General features: G+C 34.1%; 1 protein-coding gene across 1 annotated transcript in view; it reads right to left on the bottom strand.

The window, feature by feature from the left end:
* LOC130436438 (uncharacterized) overlaps nucleotides 1–14,473 on the bottom strand; it is a 210,278-nt gene that overhangs the window by 95,249 nt on the left and 100,556 nt on the right. The window contains exons 56-60 of the mRNA XM_056767084.1: nucleotides 14,255–14,425; nucleotides 13,824–13,997; nucleotides 13,564–13,737; nucleotides 12,741–12,914; nucleotides 12,484–12,654 (exon numbers count right to left, since the gene is read on the bottom strand). Of these exons, the coding sequence (XP_056623062.1) occupies nucleotides 12,484–12,654; nucleotides 12,741–12,914; nucleotides 13,564–13,737; nucleotides 13,824–13,997; nucleotides 14,255–14,425 (864 nt within the window). The remainder of the gene's footprint in view (nucleotides 1–12,483; nucleotides 12,655–12,740; nucleotides 12,915–13,563; nucleotides 13,738–13,823; nucleotides 13,998–14,254; nucleotides 14,426–14,473) is intronic.

Raw genomic sequence — 14,473 nt, 5'->3', positions numbered from 1 at the left:
AAAATTGCACTCAGGAGCAGATGTTACTATGAAAGTAAACAGTGAAGTCTAGGCTTTTTAAAGAAATCCCCATTATGTGAAATGATTTATAAATCGATAAGTTGTCATAAAAATGGAAAAGACAAAATGAAAATGTCATTTCTGTTATAATAAAGTGTGTTAGATGCATAAACCATATATAGTGGTACTCTGGTCTCACCTTCACTCTCATCCTTAGCATCTTCTTTATGATCATCAACAGTGTGATCTTGTGATAGGACCGCTTCTTCTCTCTGTGTCACTGTTCCTGGAACAGAGTATTTCATTTGTTTTATCAGTTTCGAGTTCACATAACAAACTATCCACTTGTAATATTTTGAGCTTTTTTACCAATTTTAGTTCATATTGATAAACTGTCTGTGAAATTGATTTAAAATTGCACTCAGGAGCAGATGTTACTATGAAAGTAAACAGTGAAGTCTAGGCTTTTTAAAGAAATCCCCATTATGTGAAATGACTAATAAATCGATAAGTTGTCAAAAAAATGGAAAAGACAAAATGAAAATGTCATTTCTGTTATAATAAAGTGTGTTAGATGCATAAACCATATATAGTGGTACTCTGGTCTCACCTTCACTCTCATCCTTAGCATCTTCTTTATGATCATCAACAGTGTGATCTTGTGATAGGACCGATTCTTCTCCCTTTGTCACTGTTCCTGGAACAGAGTATTTCATTTGTTTTATCAGTTTCGAGTTCACATAACAATCTATACGCTTGTAATATTTTGAGCTTTTTTTCACAATTTTAGTTCATATTGATAAACTGTCTGTGAAATTCACTTAAAATTGCACTCAGGAGCAGATGTTACTATGAAAGTAAACAGTGAAGTCTAGACTTTGTAAAGAAACCCCCATTATGTGACATGTTTTATAAATCGATATGTTGTCATAAATATGGAAAAGACAAAATGAAAATGTCATTTCTGTTATAATAAAGTGTGTTAGATGCATAAACCATATATAGTGGTACTCTGGTCTCACCTTCACTCTCATCCTTAGCATCTTCTTTATGATCATCAACAGTGTGATCTTGTGATAGGACCGCTTCTTCTCCCTGTGTCACTGTTCCTGGAACAGAGTATTTCATTTGTTTTATCAGTTTCGAGTTCACAACACAAACTATCCACTTGTAATATTTTGAGCTTTTTTTCCAATTTTGATTTATATAAACTATACTGTGCACTGTGAATTGTGCATTCACAACCTGAGCACTGTGCTGCTTTACATCAACTGCACTTTTATTTCCAATGTATTTTTATTTTGCTCTTATTATTTTTATATAAACACTCACGTTTTTAATCAATTTTATTGCTGTTTTATTGTTTCTTAAAATCTAAAGTTTTTGTGATCTTAAATCATTTGAGTTTTAAAGGCACGTTTTATTTCTTTCTGTCAATCATTTTATGTAAAAAACTTTGAATTGCACTTGTGTATGAAATGTGCTATATAAATAAACTTGTCTTGCCTAAACTGTCTGTGAAATTGATTTAAAATTGCACTCAGGAGCAGATGTTACTATGAAAGTAAACAGTGAAGTCTAGGCTTTTTAAAGAAATCCCCATTATGTGAAATGACTAATAAATCGATAAGTTGTCAAAAAAATGGAAAAGACAAAATGAAAATGTCATTTCTGTTATAATAAAGTGTGTTAGATGCATAAACCATATATAGTGGTACTCTGGTCTCACCTTCACTCTCATCCTTAGCATCTTCTTTATGATCATCAACAGTGTGATCTTGTGATAGGACCGATTCTTCTCCCTTTGTCACTGTTCCTGGAACAGAGTATTTCATTTGTTTTATCAGTTTCGAGTTCACATAACAATCTATACGCTTGTAATATTTTGAGCTTTTTTTCACAATTTTAGTTCATATTGATAAACTGTCTGTGAAATTCACTTAAAATTGCACTCAGGAGCAGATGTTACTATGAAAGTAAACAGTGAAGTCTAGACTTTGTAAAGAAACCCCCATTATGTGACATGTTTTATAAATCGATATGTTGTCATAAATATGGAAAAGACAAAATGAAAATGTCATTTCTGTTATAATAAAGTGTGTTAGATGCATAAACCATATATAGTGGTACTCTGGTCTCACCTTCACTCTCATCCTTAGCATCTTCTTTATGATCATCAACAGTGTGATCTTGTGATAGGACCGCTTCTTCTCTCTGTGTCACTGTTCCTGAAACAGAGTATTTCATTTGTTTTATCAGTTTCGAGTTCACAACACAAACTATCCACTTGTAATATTTTGAGCTTTTTTTCCAATTTTGATTTATATAAACTATACTGTGCACTGTGAATTGTGCATTCACAACCTGAGCACTGTGCTGCTTTACATCAACTGCACTTTTATTTCCAATGTATTTTTATTTTGCTCTTATTATTTTTATATAAACACTCACGTTTTTAATCAATTTTATTGCTGTTTTATTGTTTCTTAAAATCTAAAGTTTTTGTGATCTTAAATCATTTGAGTTTTAAAGGCACGTTTTATTTCTTTCTGTCAATCATTTTATGTAAAAAACTTTGAATTGCACTTGTGTATGAAATGTGCTATATAAATAAACTTGTCTTGCCTAAACTGTCTGTGAAATTGATTTAAAATTGCACTCAGGAGCAGATGTTACTATGAAAGTAAACAGTGAAGTCTAGGCTTTTTAAAGAAACCCCCATTATGTGAAATGACTTATAAATCGATATGTTGTCATAAAAATGGAAAAGACAAAATGAAAATGTCATTTCTGTTATAATGAAGTGTGTTAGATGCATAAACCATATATAGTGGTACTCTGATCTCACCTTCACTCTCATCCTTAGCATCTTCTTTATGATCATCAACAGTGTGATCTTGTGATAGGACCGCTTCTTCTCCCTGTGTCACTGTTCCTGGAACAGAGTATTTCATTTGTTTTATCAGTTTCGAGTTAACATAACAAACTATCCACTTGTAATATTTTGAGCTTTTTCCAAATTTTAGTTCACATTAATAAACTGTCTGTGAAATTGATTTAAAATTGCACTCAGGAGCAGATGTTACTATGAAAGTAAACAGTGAAGTCTAGGCTTTTTAAAGAAATCCCCATTATGTGAAATGACTAATAAATCGATAAGTTGTCAAAAAAATGGAAAAGACAAAATGAAAATGTCATTTCTGTTATAATAAAGTGTGTTAGATGCATAAACCATATATAGTGGTACTCTGGTCTCACCTTCACTCTCATCCTTAGCATCTTCTTTATGATCATCAACAGTGTGATCTTGTGATAGGACCGCTTCTTCTCTCTGTGTCACTGTTCCTGAAACAGAGTATTTCATTTGTTTTATCAGTTTCGAGTTCACATAACAATCTATACGCTTGTAATATTTTGAGCTTTTTTTCACAATTTTAGTTCATATTGATAAACTGTCTGTGAAATTCACTTAAAATTGCATTCAGGAGCAGATGTTACTATGAAAGTAAACAGTGAAGTCTAGACTTTGTAAAGAAACCCCCATTATGTGACATGTTTTATAAATCGATATGTTGTCATAAATATGGAAAAGACAAAATGAAAATGTCATTTCTGTTATAATAAAGTGTGTTAGATGCATAAACCATATATAGTGGTACTCTGATCTCACCTTCACTCTCATCCTTAGCATCTTCTTTATGATCATCAACAGTGTGATCTTGTGATAGGACCGCTTCTTCTCCCTGTGTCACTGTTCCTGGAACAGAGTATTTCATTTGTTTTATCAGTTTCGAGTTCACATCACAAACTATCCACTTGTAATATTTTGAGCTTTTTTTCCAATTTTGATTTATATAAACTATACTGTGCACTGTGAACTGTGCATTCACAACCTGAGCACTGTGCTGCTTTACATCAACTGCACTTTTATTTCCAATGTATTTTTATTTTGCTCTTATTATTTTTATATAAACACTCACGTTTTTAATCAATTTTATTGCTGTTTTATTGTTTCTTAAAATCTAAAGTTTTTGTGATCTTAAATCATTTGAGTTTTAAAGGCACGTTTTATTTCTTTCTGTCAATCATTTTATGTAAAAAACTTTGAATTGCACTTGTGTATGAAATGTGCTATATAAATAAACTTGTCTTGCCTAAACTGTCTGTGAAATTGATTTAAAATTGCACTCAGGAGCAGATGTTACTATGAAAGTAAACAGTGAAGTCTAGGCTTTTTAAAGAAACCCCCATTATGTGAAATGATTTATAAATCGATAAGTTGTCATAAAAATGGAAAAGACAAAATGAAAATGTCATTTCTGTTATAATGAAGTGTGTTAGATGCATAAACCATATATAGTGGTACTCTGATCTCACCTTCACTCTCATCCTTAGCATCTTCTTCTTTATGATCATCAACAGTGTGATCTTGTGATAGGACCGCTTCTTCTCTCTGTGTCACTGTTCCTGGAACAGAGTATTTCATTTGTTTTATCAGTTTCGAGTTCACATAACAAACTATACACTTGTAATATTTTGAGCTTTTTTCCCAATTTAAGTTCATATTGATAAACTGTCTGTAAAAATTGATTTAAAATTGCATTCAGGAGCAGATGTTACTATGAAAGTAAACAGTAAAGTTTAGGCTTTTTAAAGAAACCCCCATTATGTGAAATGACTTATAAATCGATAAATCGATATGTTGTCAAAAAAATGGAAAAGACAAAATGAAAATGTCATTTCTGTTATAATAAAGTGTGTTAGATGCATAAACCATATATAGTGGTACTCTGGTCTCACCTTCACTCTCATCCTTAGCATCTTCTTCTTTATGATCATCAACAGTGTGATCTTGTGATAGGACCGCTTCTTCTCTCTCTGTCACTGTTCCTGGAACAGAGTATTTCATTTGTTTTATCAGTTTCGAGTTCACATCACAAACTATCCACTTGTAATATTTTGAGCTTTTTTACCAATTTTAGTTCATATTGATAAACTGTCTGTGAAATTGATTTAAAATTGCATTCAGGAGCAGATGTTACTATGAAAGTAAACAGTGAAGTCTAGGCTTTTTAAAGAAACCCCCATTATGTGAAATGATTTATAAATCGATATGTTGTCAACAAAATAGAAAAGACAAAATGAAAATGTCATTTCTGTTATAATGAAGTGTGTTAGATGCATCAAGCATCTATTTACACAACACAGTATCTGCACATCAGATCGCTCTCACCTCTCTCAAAACAGTTTTGTTTTCACCTGCTCTCTATGGAAATACATTTGTGCAGATTTGTGTTATTTTCTGCTATCCTGATTTCCACATTGTACACGACAGCAACAAGCCATCTACTCTTCCATAAAGCCACTCAACACTTTGTTCCTACACAACTAATCAAATCATGCAAACTGTGTTTTTGCAGTTGTCACACATTTGAATATGTTAAACTGTACAAATGGTGTAAAAAAAAAAATACAGTTAGGTCATTTATGCATTGATTACAAATCCAGCTGATTCATAGTTCAGATCATATAGATCAAACTGTTCAAATGAGTTTAAACACACATACAGAAATCATAATTTATAACTTATTTCATTTTTAAAATGTAATTGAATTTAAGACACAGTACTCTTTTGAGATAAAGTGTCCTCATCTTCCTCTTCTGATGATGGTGATTCATCCCCTTGTGTTGCTGATTTTCCAGACATCCAAGAGAATGAGACCCATGAGGACCAACCTTGACTCTTTAGTCTGTAAGGAGAATCATAAACAAAAGAAAACATTTCAATAATAAAAAACACACAATAAAACAATGGGACCATTAAACTACGATCCTGAACTCTAACACCTATTAGGTCTGTTAGGCACATGTGTCTTCCCTGCTCCTATTGTGCCTTGTTTGTTTCTCTTGTGCTTTTGTCAGTCAGTGTTCGGTGTTGCCAGTGAACAGATGTTCCTTGTGTTTCCCAGTGTGTTTCTATTAATACTCCTGAACTTAGATCTTCTGTCTCTACCTGCTCATTTCATCATGTGACAGAGTGATGCTTAATGACCAGCTGAAGTTTACAACGCACATCTCAGACAGAAACATGTTATACAGCTCATAGTCCAATCTGATGAAATTATTATCAATGTGTAAATCCTTCAGTTTACTGACCTTAGTTTACAGTTAGAGTCTTTTAGCATCTCACGCAGCTTCATCTCTGAGTTTCCTAGTTTATTGTTGCTCAGATCAAGAACCTTCAAACGTCTCACTGCTTGTGTCTCAGTCAAACATGAAACATCTGTAATGTTACAGCCATTCAGTCTAGAAAGACAACAAACACAAAAAGACGTCACAAACACAAAATGACATCACAAACACAGTTCCACATGATGAAAATTCAGCCTCTTCATATAACAGTGAGGATACAATGACTCGGTTTGCACTGATTTTAAAGAGTCAATAACAATTATTCTCTGATAGATCTGTCAATCATCAAAATTATTAATTTTTACAATTCAATAAGACTCACTTCAGTTTCTTCAGTTTACATTTTGATTGTTTCAGGAGATCACATACAACTTCGACTCCTAATTTTCCCGGTTTATTTCCACTGAGGTTCAGGTGTTTCAGGTGTGAAGGGTTTAAACACAGAGCTGAAATCAGGTGAGCACACTGGTCCTCTGCAAGACTGCATCCACACAACCTGCAGAGAGAAAGAGAAATAAAATGAGTTGTGTTAAAGCAACAAATTCATGTGTATTGTGATGCTCATGGGAAGCTTATAAAGCAACATTATTCACAACACTGGTAACAGACAATAGCGCTTATCAACCACACGGGGAACCTGTGAGCAAAAGTTCTATAGTGCTGCTTTAACATGAATTGAAAAGATGGGCAGGTCAATTCCCACCGTTGCTTTTAACCCTGCTGTTCTAGTTCAGAATCCTGAAAGCCATTTTGTCCTATGTTTTATATCTAATGCATTAAAATAAGTATTTTTATTATAAAAAAAAAGAAAATATTAAATGGTGTATGAGAGGTGTTTTCTTCTCAGTGTAGTGTGTAATTCATGGTTAAACTATAATGTAAATACAATACATTGTAAATAAAAACACTATATAATGTGTTACTGGTCATTTTAAAGAATTTAAAGCATAAAGCAAAACCCACACAGACACACACACATACACAGACTATCTTTTATCAGATCACACAACATCAGTAATCTAAGAAATAATTCTGCTTTTATTATGTGACTGAATATGACTCACTCCAGTTTCTCCAGTTCACAGTGTTTCAGTAGATGACCTAAATGTTTCACTTCAGTGTCTTTGATTTCATTCTGACTGAGGTTCAGATGTTTCAGGTGTGAAGGGTTTAAACACAGAGCTGAAATCAGACCACCACACTGTTTCTCTGTAAGACTGCATCCACACAACCTGCAGAGAGAAAGAGAAATAAAATGAGTTGTGTTAAAGCAACAAATTCACGTGTATTGTGATGCTCACAGGAACCTTATAAAGCAACATTATTCACGACACTGGTAACAGACAATAGCGCTTATCAACCACACGGGGGAACATGTGAGCAAAAGTTCTATAGTGCTGCTTTAACATGAATTGAAAAGATGGGCAGGTCAAGTCCCACCGTCTGCTTTTAACCCTGCTGTTCCAGTTCAGAATGCTGAAAGCCATTGTGTCCTATGTTTTGTATCTAATGCATTAAATTAAGTCTTTTGATTATCAAAAAAAAGAAAACATGAAATGGTATGTGAGTGTTTTTTTCTCAGTGTAGTGTGTAATTCGTGGTTAAACTATAATGTAAATACAATACATTGTAAATAAAAACACTATATAATGTGTGACTGTTCATTTTAAAGAATTTAAAGCATAAAGCCAAACCCACACAGACACACACATACACAGACTATCTTTTATCAGATCACACAACATCAGTAATCTAAAGAATAATTCTGCTTTTATTATGTGACTGAATATGACTCACTCCAGTTTCTCCAGTTCACACTGTTTCAGTAGATGACCTAAATGTTCGACTTCAGCGTCTTTGATTTTATTCTGACTGAGGTTCAGTTCTTTCAGGTGTGAAGGGTTTAAACACAAAGCTTGAATCAGGACGTTCAACTGTTTCTTATCTATACTGCTTTCACACAATCTGTAGAGATAAAGTAAGATTGATCAGATCTGGTCATCAGTTACTGATGTGTAACTTAACTCATGTGTACACATAACATATAACTGTACTAGAAGCAGAACACAATAACACAATATGAGTTTACTGTTACTATCAATTTAAATTATGAAAATACAATGTTAAGAAAAACACTATTTGACCATTTTATCGTTTTTATTTAAACTGTAACTTGTGTACTTACACTAATGTTCTCAGTTTGCATTGTGGATTTTTCAGTAGATCAGAGAGTTTATTAACCCCTGAAGTTCCTAGTTTATTATTACTCAGGTTCAGATGTCTCAGTTGAGAACAGTTTGAAGACAGAGCTGAAATCAGGTCATCAATGCATTTCTTTGTATTACTGCCTCCAGATAACCTGTAGACATGATGTACAGTGAAGAGATGAACATGTAAAATTACTGATTTATCAAAATAATACAAGTTCAAAGCTCTCTTAGAACAACTACTGACATATATTATTAAGGGTTAATAAAACATTTTCAAAGCAACAATAAAACCTGACATCGACTGTACCATAAATCTGCACCACAGCTCTTGTTGTTTAAGTTAAAATTGAGCTAAAACACATTTTATGAGGTCTCTTCAGCCAGAGGCTGGCAAGTGTAACCAGTTCTAATCGCCCCGGTCTGCACAGGCCAAAACCAGCGTCGGTCCGGATGGGAGACGGGTGTTCTAAAGAGGAGCCTAAAGATCACAGTCTCTAATGTCTGTCTCTAGAGCATCTCTGTTGGTCGAGGAGTGAAGTTTACCCACTGAACAGCTCTTCACTAGCTGACCTCTGTTACACAAGCCTCTTTAGAGAGTTCAGGCCAAGAGTATTATCAGTCTTTAGACTTGTTCAACTTCATATTTAGAGTCACATTCTATCATCATTAATCGTAATAACGGTGTCTTATCTTATTTATATCCAGTATCTTTGCATTATTACCAGACATGGTCTGTAACACTCTTTAAAGGTCCAGTGTGTGATTTTCTGGAGGATCAATGACAGAAATTTAATATAATATACAAACATACTGTATATCTTCAGAGGTGTATAAAGACTTTAGATAATGAAGCGTTATGTCTTTATCTTAGAATGAGCTATTTCTATCTACACACACCGCGGGTCCCCTTACATGGAATTCTCCGGTTGTTTCTACAGCAGCCCTAAACGGACAAACTGCTCTACAGAGTGTGTTTCCTAAATACATGATCTCCTTCAGCAAAGAAGCAAACATGTGACAACATTTTAGTTGTGTGTCAGCCACCGTAGTGCTTAAAAATGGAGGGGCGGAATGAGCCATTGGTTTCAATTCACAACCTCACCGCTAGACGATGCTAGATTTCATACACTGGACCTTTAACAGAGAGTTTTGATAAGAAATGTTCCCAAATGATTGTGATTCTGTATTTGTGCAAGTTGAGTTTTTTCCATTGTCATGATAAACAAACACTTTAAAGACTTACCTCAGTGTGTTGAGTGTACAGTGTTTATCCTGCAGTAGATCACAGATCTGTTTCACTCTTGACTCGTCTAGTTTATGATCCTTCAGATTAATTTCTCTCTGGAGTAAAGGATTTATATCAAGAGTCTTCAGATACTCAAAGGCTTTCTCTGCAGAAGAACTTTTCAATAATCTGCAGAAAACAGAAAGTTACAAAAAACGTTAAATGTAGTTAAACTGAATTGGTGTTTCTACAAATATAAAATATAATATATGTTGTAGAAGATGAAGTTTAATTAAACTCTGGCTTGTGTTGATGAAAACACTTTACACACTTCTCTTGTTTAATGTTGAATTCACTTCAATGCAACAACAGATTGTGTTAATATAATAGTAAACACTTTCTATAAATATTGTATTTAGCCTGAATATGATTGTTTATGTATTAATTTAACACATCTCACCTCACAGTGTTCAGTGCACAGTTTGTGTCTTGTATTAAATTATAGATGAGTTTGACTCCTGATGGTCCAGGATCATTTCCAGTGAGATCCAGCTCTATCAGATGTGAAGGGTTTGATCTCACAGCTTTAACCAGAGCAACATAACCTCCTTCTGTTATACTGCACTCAGACAGACTAGAAAACAAACATTTGAAATATTAAAGATCATCTAGTATGTATATTTTTTGAAACTGTTTTATATTGTTAAAACACAACTACATTGTTTCTTCCTTCTCTGGTCAGTGGAGACAAAATTCATTTTTACTGCTGACAAGATTTACATTAATTTACTTATTGAAACAAGTGAACTGTTTTAAACATGTGTTCTCTTAATGTAGATACCTGAGTTTCTTCAGTTTGCAGTTGGTATGTTCAAGTCCTTTCTGTAGTTTCTTCACTCCTGAATCCAGTAGTTTATTGTTGTTCATGTCAAGTTCTGTCACACTGGAGTTTAATCTAAAGACTGAAGCTAAAGATGAACAACTTTCTTCTGTTAGACCACAATCCCTCAGTCTGAAACATTCAATAAGAGAAACAGATTGTCAACAATTGTTTCACAATTTACAAACATGTTTCAGTAAAAGATGAAGAATAAAAACCAGCTGCAACTACAATAACAATAAAAAGAAACCCACTTATCTTTATTGTCTTTTACTTCTTTTACATGGACAGGACAGTATAGAGAGACAGGAAATTGTGAGAAGAGAGAAAAGGGAACAGGAGCTGGGAGTCCAACGCCCGAAGCGTTACTGTGCCACTGGTGCCAACAAACCCAGTTATCATAATAAATCCCAGTAATCAAACACACAGAATTACAGTTAAATTCATACTCGATGGTCCAAAGTCTGTTTATGGAACTACTTCCACTCAGCAGTCATGTTTGTAATGTCCCTGGCAAGACCACAGTCCTATCTACTTGAATGGGCGAAGACTATTATTTAAAAATATATATATTATAAATAACATAATTCCGACCAATTATTAATTCTGACATGAACTGTCCTTTTATTTCCTTTAAAGGTTGCATCAGCTACTGCATGTATATATACACTTACATCCTTGTTTTAAAGAGACAATAAATAAAGATTAAATCCTCACATGAGTGTGTTGAGTTTACAGTGTTTATCCTGCAGTAGATCACAGATCTGTTTCACTCTTGAGTCATTTAGTACACGATTACTCAGATTCACTTCTCTCTGGAGTAAAGGATTTATATCAAGAGTCTTCAGATACTCAAAGGCTTTCTCTGCAGAAGAACTTTTCAATAACCTGCGGACGGAAGACAACAGTGTCATTATTAAAGAACATTTATTGTGATAACCTTGAATAGCAATGATAAAGATAAAACCACAAGATCATAACTCAAACACATACTCAATTTTTTGAAGGATCTAAATCAAAACAATTGGTATTATTATTATCTTAGTAACACTCACCTCACAGTGTTCAGTGCACAGTTTGTGTCTTGTATTAAATCATAGATGAGTTTGACTCCTGATGGTCCAGGATCATTTCCAGTGAGATCCAGCTCTATCAGATCTGAAGGGTTTGATCTCACAGCTTCAGACAGAGCAACATAACCTCCTTCTGTTATACTGCACTCAGAGAGTCTATGAAACACAATACAAAACTTTTGTTATTTAAACATTTTATTCATAAACATTTACTCTGAACTCATTGACTTTGATTAAAAGTAACTGTGACACATCTGAGGTTTTTTCTCCATTTATTCATCATTGGAGTTTTGGTTTGTCACCACAGGGTCGTGTTGGCTTGCTCACCAGGAGACTGCTGATATTAGATTAGTTTAAAGGTTTGATAAATTCTGTTAACATCTCTTTATTAGAATGATCTTGCTTGTTCTACAAACACCATACACTGATCTGTGTTTGACCTTTTCTGCGTTTTTATGTTTTTTCTTTTTATCTTCTCCTGTAAAGCCTCCTTTGAACAATGCACATTGTGAAAGTGATATATAAATAAAACTGAATTTAATTTCTTGTATTGAATAATGGACCACATATTGGACCTAATTCAACAACAACTGTTTACAAGCGTTGTCTTGTGAGACAATGATGACGTTTTCTTTGGATTTTAGTTGGTTCTGGATCTCATCCCACATTTAGAGCATTCTACATTAAAATTCATTGTGTTTAAAAAATGATATCAGTGTTAAAACACACAAATACATAAACACACAAATTTAGTGACCGAGACGTATAATCTACAGCAAACACGCAAACACACACTGGCAATATATTATTTGTACATTACCACTGCAGGTGAACAGATGTCAGTCGGTATAATATTGTCATGTTTGTTGTGTTGTGTGGAGTGTGTGTTATAGATGATCTCACTTGAGTATGTGGAGATGACACTGAGGATTCTTCAGTCCCTCACAGATGTGTTTGAGTCCTGAATCCAGCAGACGACTGTTGTTCAGATTCATCTCTCTCACGAGGGTTTTACAGGAGAGAACAGACGCTACAGCTGAACACTGTTTCTCTGTCAGCTCACAGTTATTCAATCTAAACACAATAACACAACATCATCATCAGATCTTAATAACACACACATGTATGAAGGTGTATTATACTGAATATATGAAACTCACATGATTTTCTTCACTTTACTATGAGAGTCCATCAATAGAGCCGAGAGTTTCTCTCCATCCAGATCTCTCAGTTTATTGTCACTCAGATTCAGTTCTTTCAGCAGTAATGGATTCACACCCAGAACATCAGTCAGATAAACACAAGCTGCTTCTGCATCATCACTCTTCAAGAATCTACAGACAGAAGATTAGTTCATATCATATGTTATCAAGGTGTGTCTTGTTTACATCATTCTTTACAGCTCCAGTGAAGTTTTTGACTATCATATTTACTGCAGTGAAACTGGAGACAAAAGAGTTCTGAGAGAGTTTCAAGCATTCTTTGTGTTTTAAGCTGCCTTTCCACTGCACACAACACTGCTGGGATTCACTCAGTAACAGTGGTAATAAACTTTTAGTCTGAACATAAATCCACAATAATATGTAGACAAGCTCATTCTAGTAAAAAGCGCACGAGCGTTCATCCTTCATGTTTTACTAAGGAATGCAAACTATAAACAGTTATGTCTACATGACAAAAGACTGATAATACTTTAGGTGAATAATTATAATTATTTGAGATAAACCAAAAGCCTCCACAAGAATAAAGTGTAGTTAATAATTATATTCTAAATGATTAATTAACTAATCCTTTAAAATGATTGTATTGTTTTGTTTCTTACTAAATTAATGCAAATCATTTTCTTCTTTGAATTACAATTCAGTAAATTTCTCCTCTGGTCCTTCTAAAAATATTGCAGTTACACACTGTCTGATCAACCTAGTTTCATAAAACAGACTTCACATGTGTGACTAATGTTTAATATTAAAAAGCTTTACTCACCTCACAGTGTTCAGTTCACAGTTTGTGTCTTGTATTAAATCATAGATGAGTTTGACTCCTGATGGTCCAGGATCATTTCCAGTGAGATCCAGCTCTATCAGATGTGAAGGGTTTGATCTCACAGCTTCAGACAAACATCTGTAACCTTCTTCTGTTATACTGCACTCAGACAGACTAGAACAGAAACGATCACGGATAAACATTATAAATGAACCAATGAAGAAGTCTTAGTAGTTGTTTCACTTTGAACATCATCTCACCTGAGTATGTGTAGTTTACAGTTTGGATTCTTCAGTCCATCAGAGATCAGCTTCACTCCTGAATCCTGTAGATTATTGTTACTCAGATCAAGCTCCAGCAGACTGCTGCTGTCTGAACTGAGAACTGAAGTCAAAGCTGAACACATTTCTTCTGTAAGATCACACTTATTCAAACTGAAAAAGACAGCAACAAAAACACATCAATCTAATATTGTGCTGAGGAAAAATCAGCAGACAGTCATATGTTTCACATTTGTTTGATTTTGTTGAAATTCCACAGACACTGGAATAAAATGACCGACAATACATCTAGAAATGCTGATTAAATGAAAATTTGGAATGGTCTCTTATTTTCTTCAGCGGCTGTCATGATTGTTGTGTTAATGGATGTTGTACATGAGTGTGTGTGATGATGTAATAGATGAACTCACTTGAGTATGTGGAGATGACACTGAGGATTCTTCAGTCCCTCACAGATGTGTCTGAGTCCTGAATCCAGCAGACGACTGTTGTTCAGATTCATCTCTCTCACGAGGGTTTTACAGGAGAGAACAGACGCTACAGCTGAACACTGTTTCTCTGTCAGCTCACACTCATTCATTCTAAACACAATAACACAACATCATCATCATCATCAGATCTTTATAACA

This window comes from Triplophysa dalaica, chromosome 15 (assembly GCF_015846415.1).
Source record: "Triplophysa dalaica isolate WHDGS20190420 chromosome 15, ASM1584641v1, whole genome shotgun sequence".
Taxonomy (NCBI): Eukaryota; Metazoa; Chordata; class Actinopteri; order Cypriniformes; family Nemacheilidae; genus Triplophysa; species Triplophysa dalaica.
Note: the sequence above shows the minus strand (reverse complement) of the source record. Positions and strands in the feature narration are given on the sequence as shown.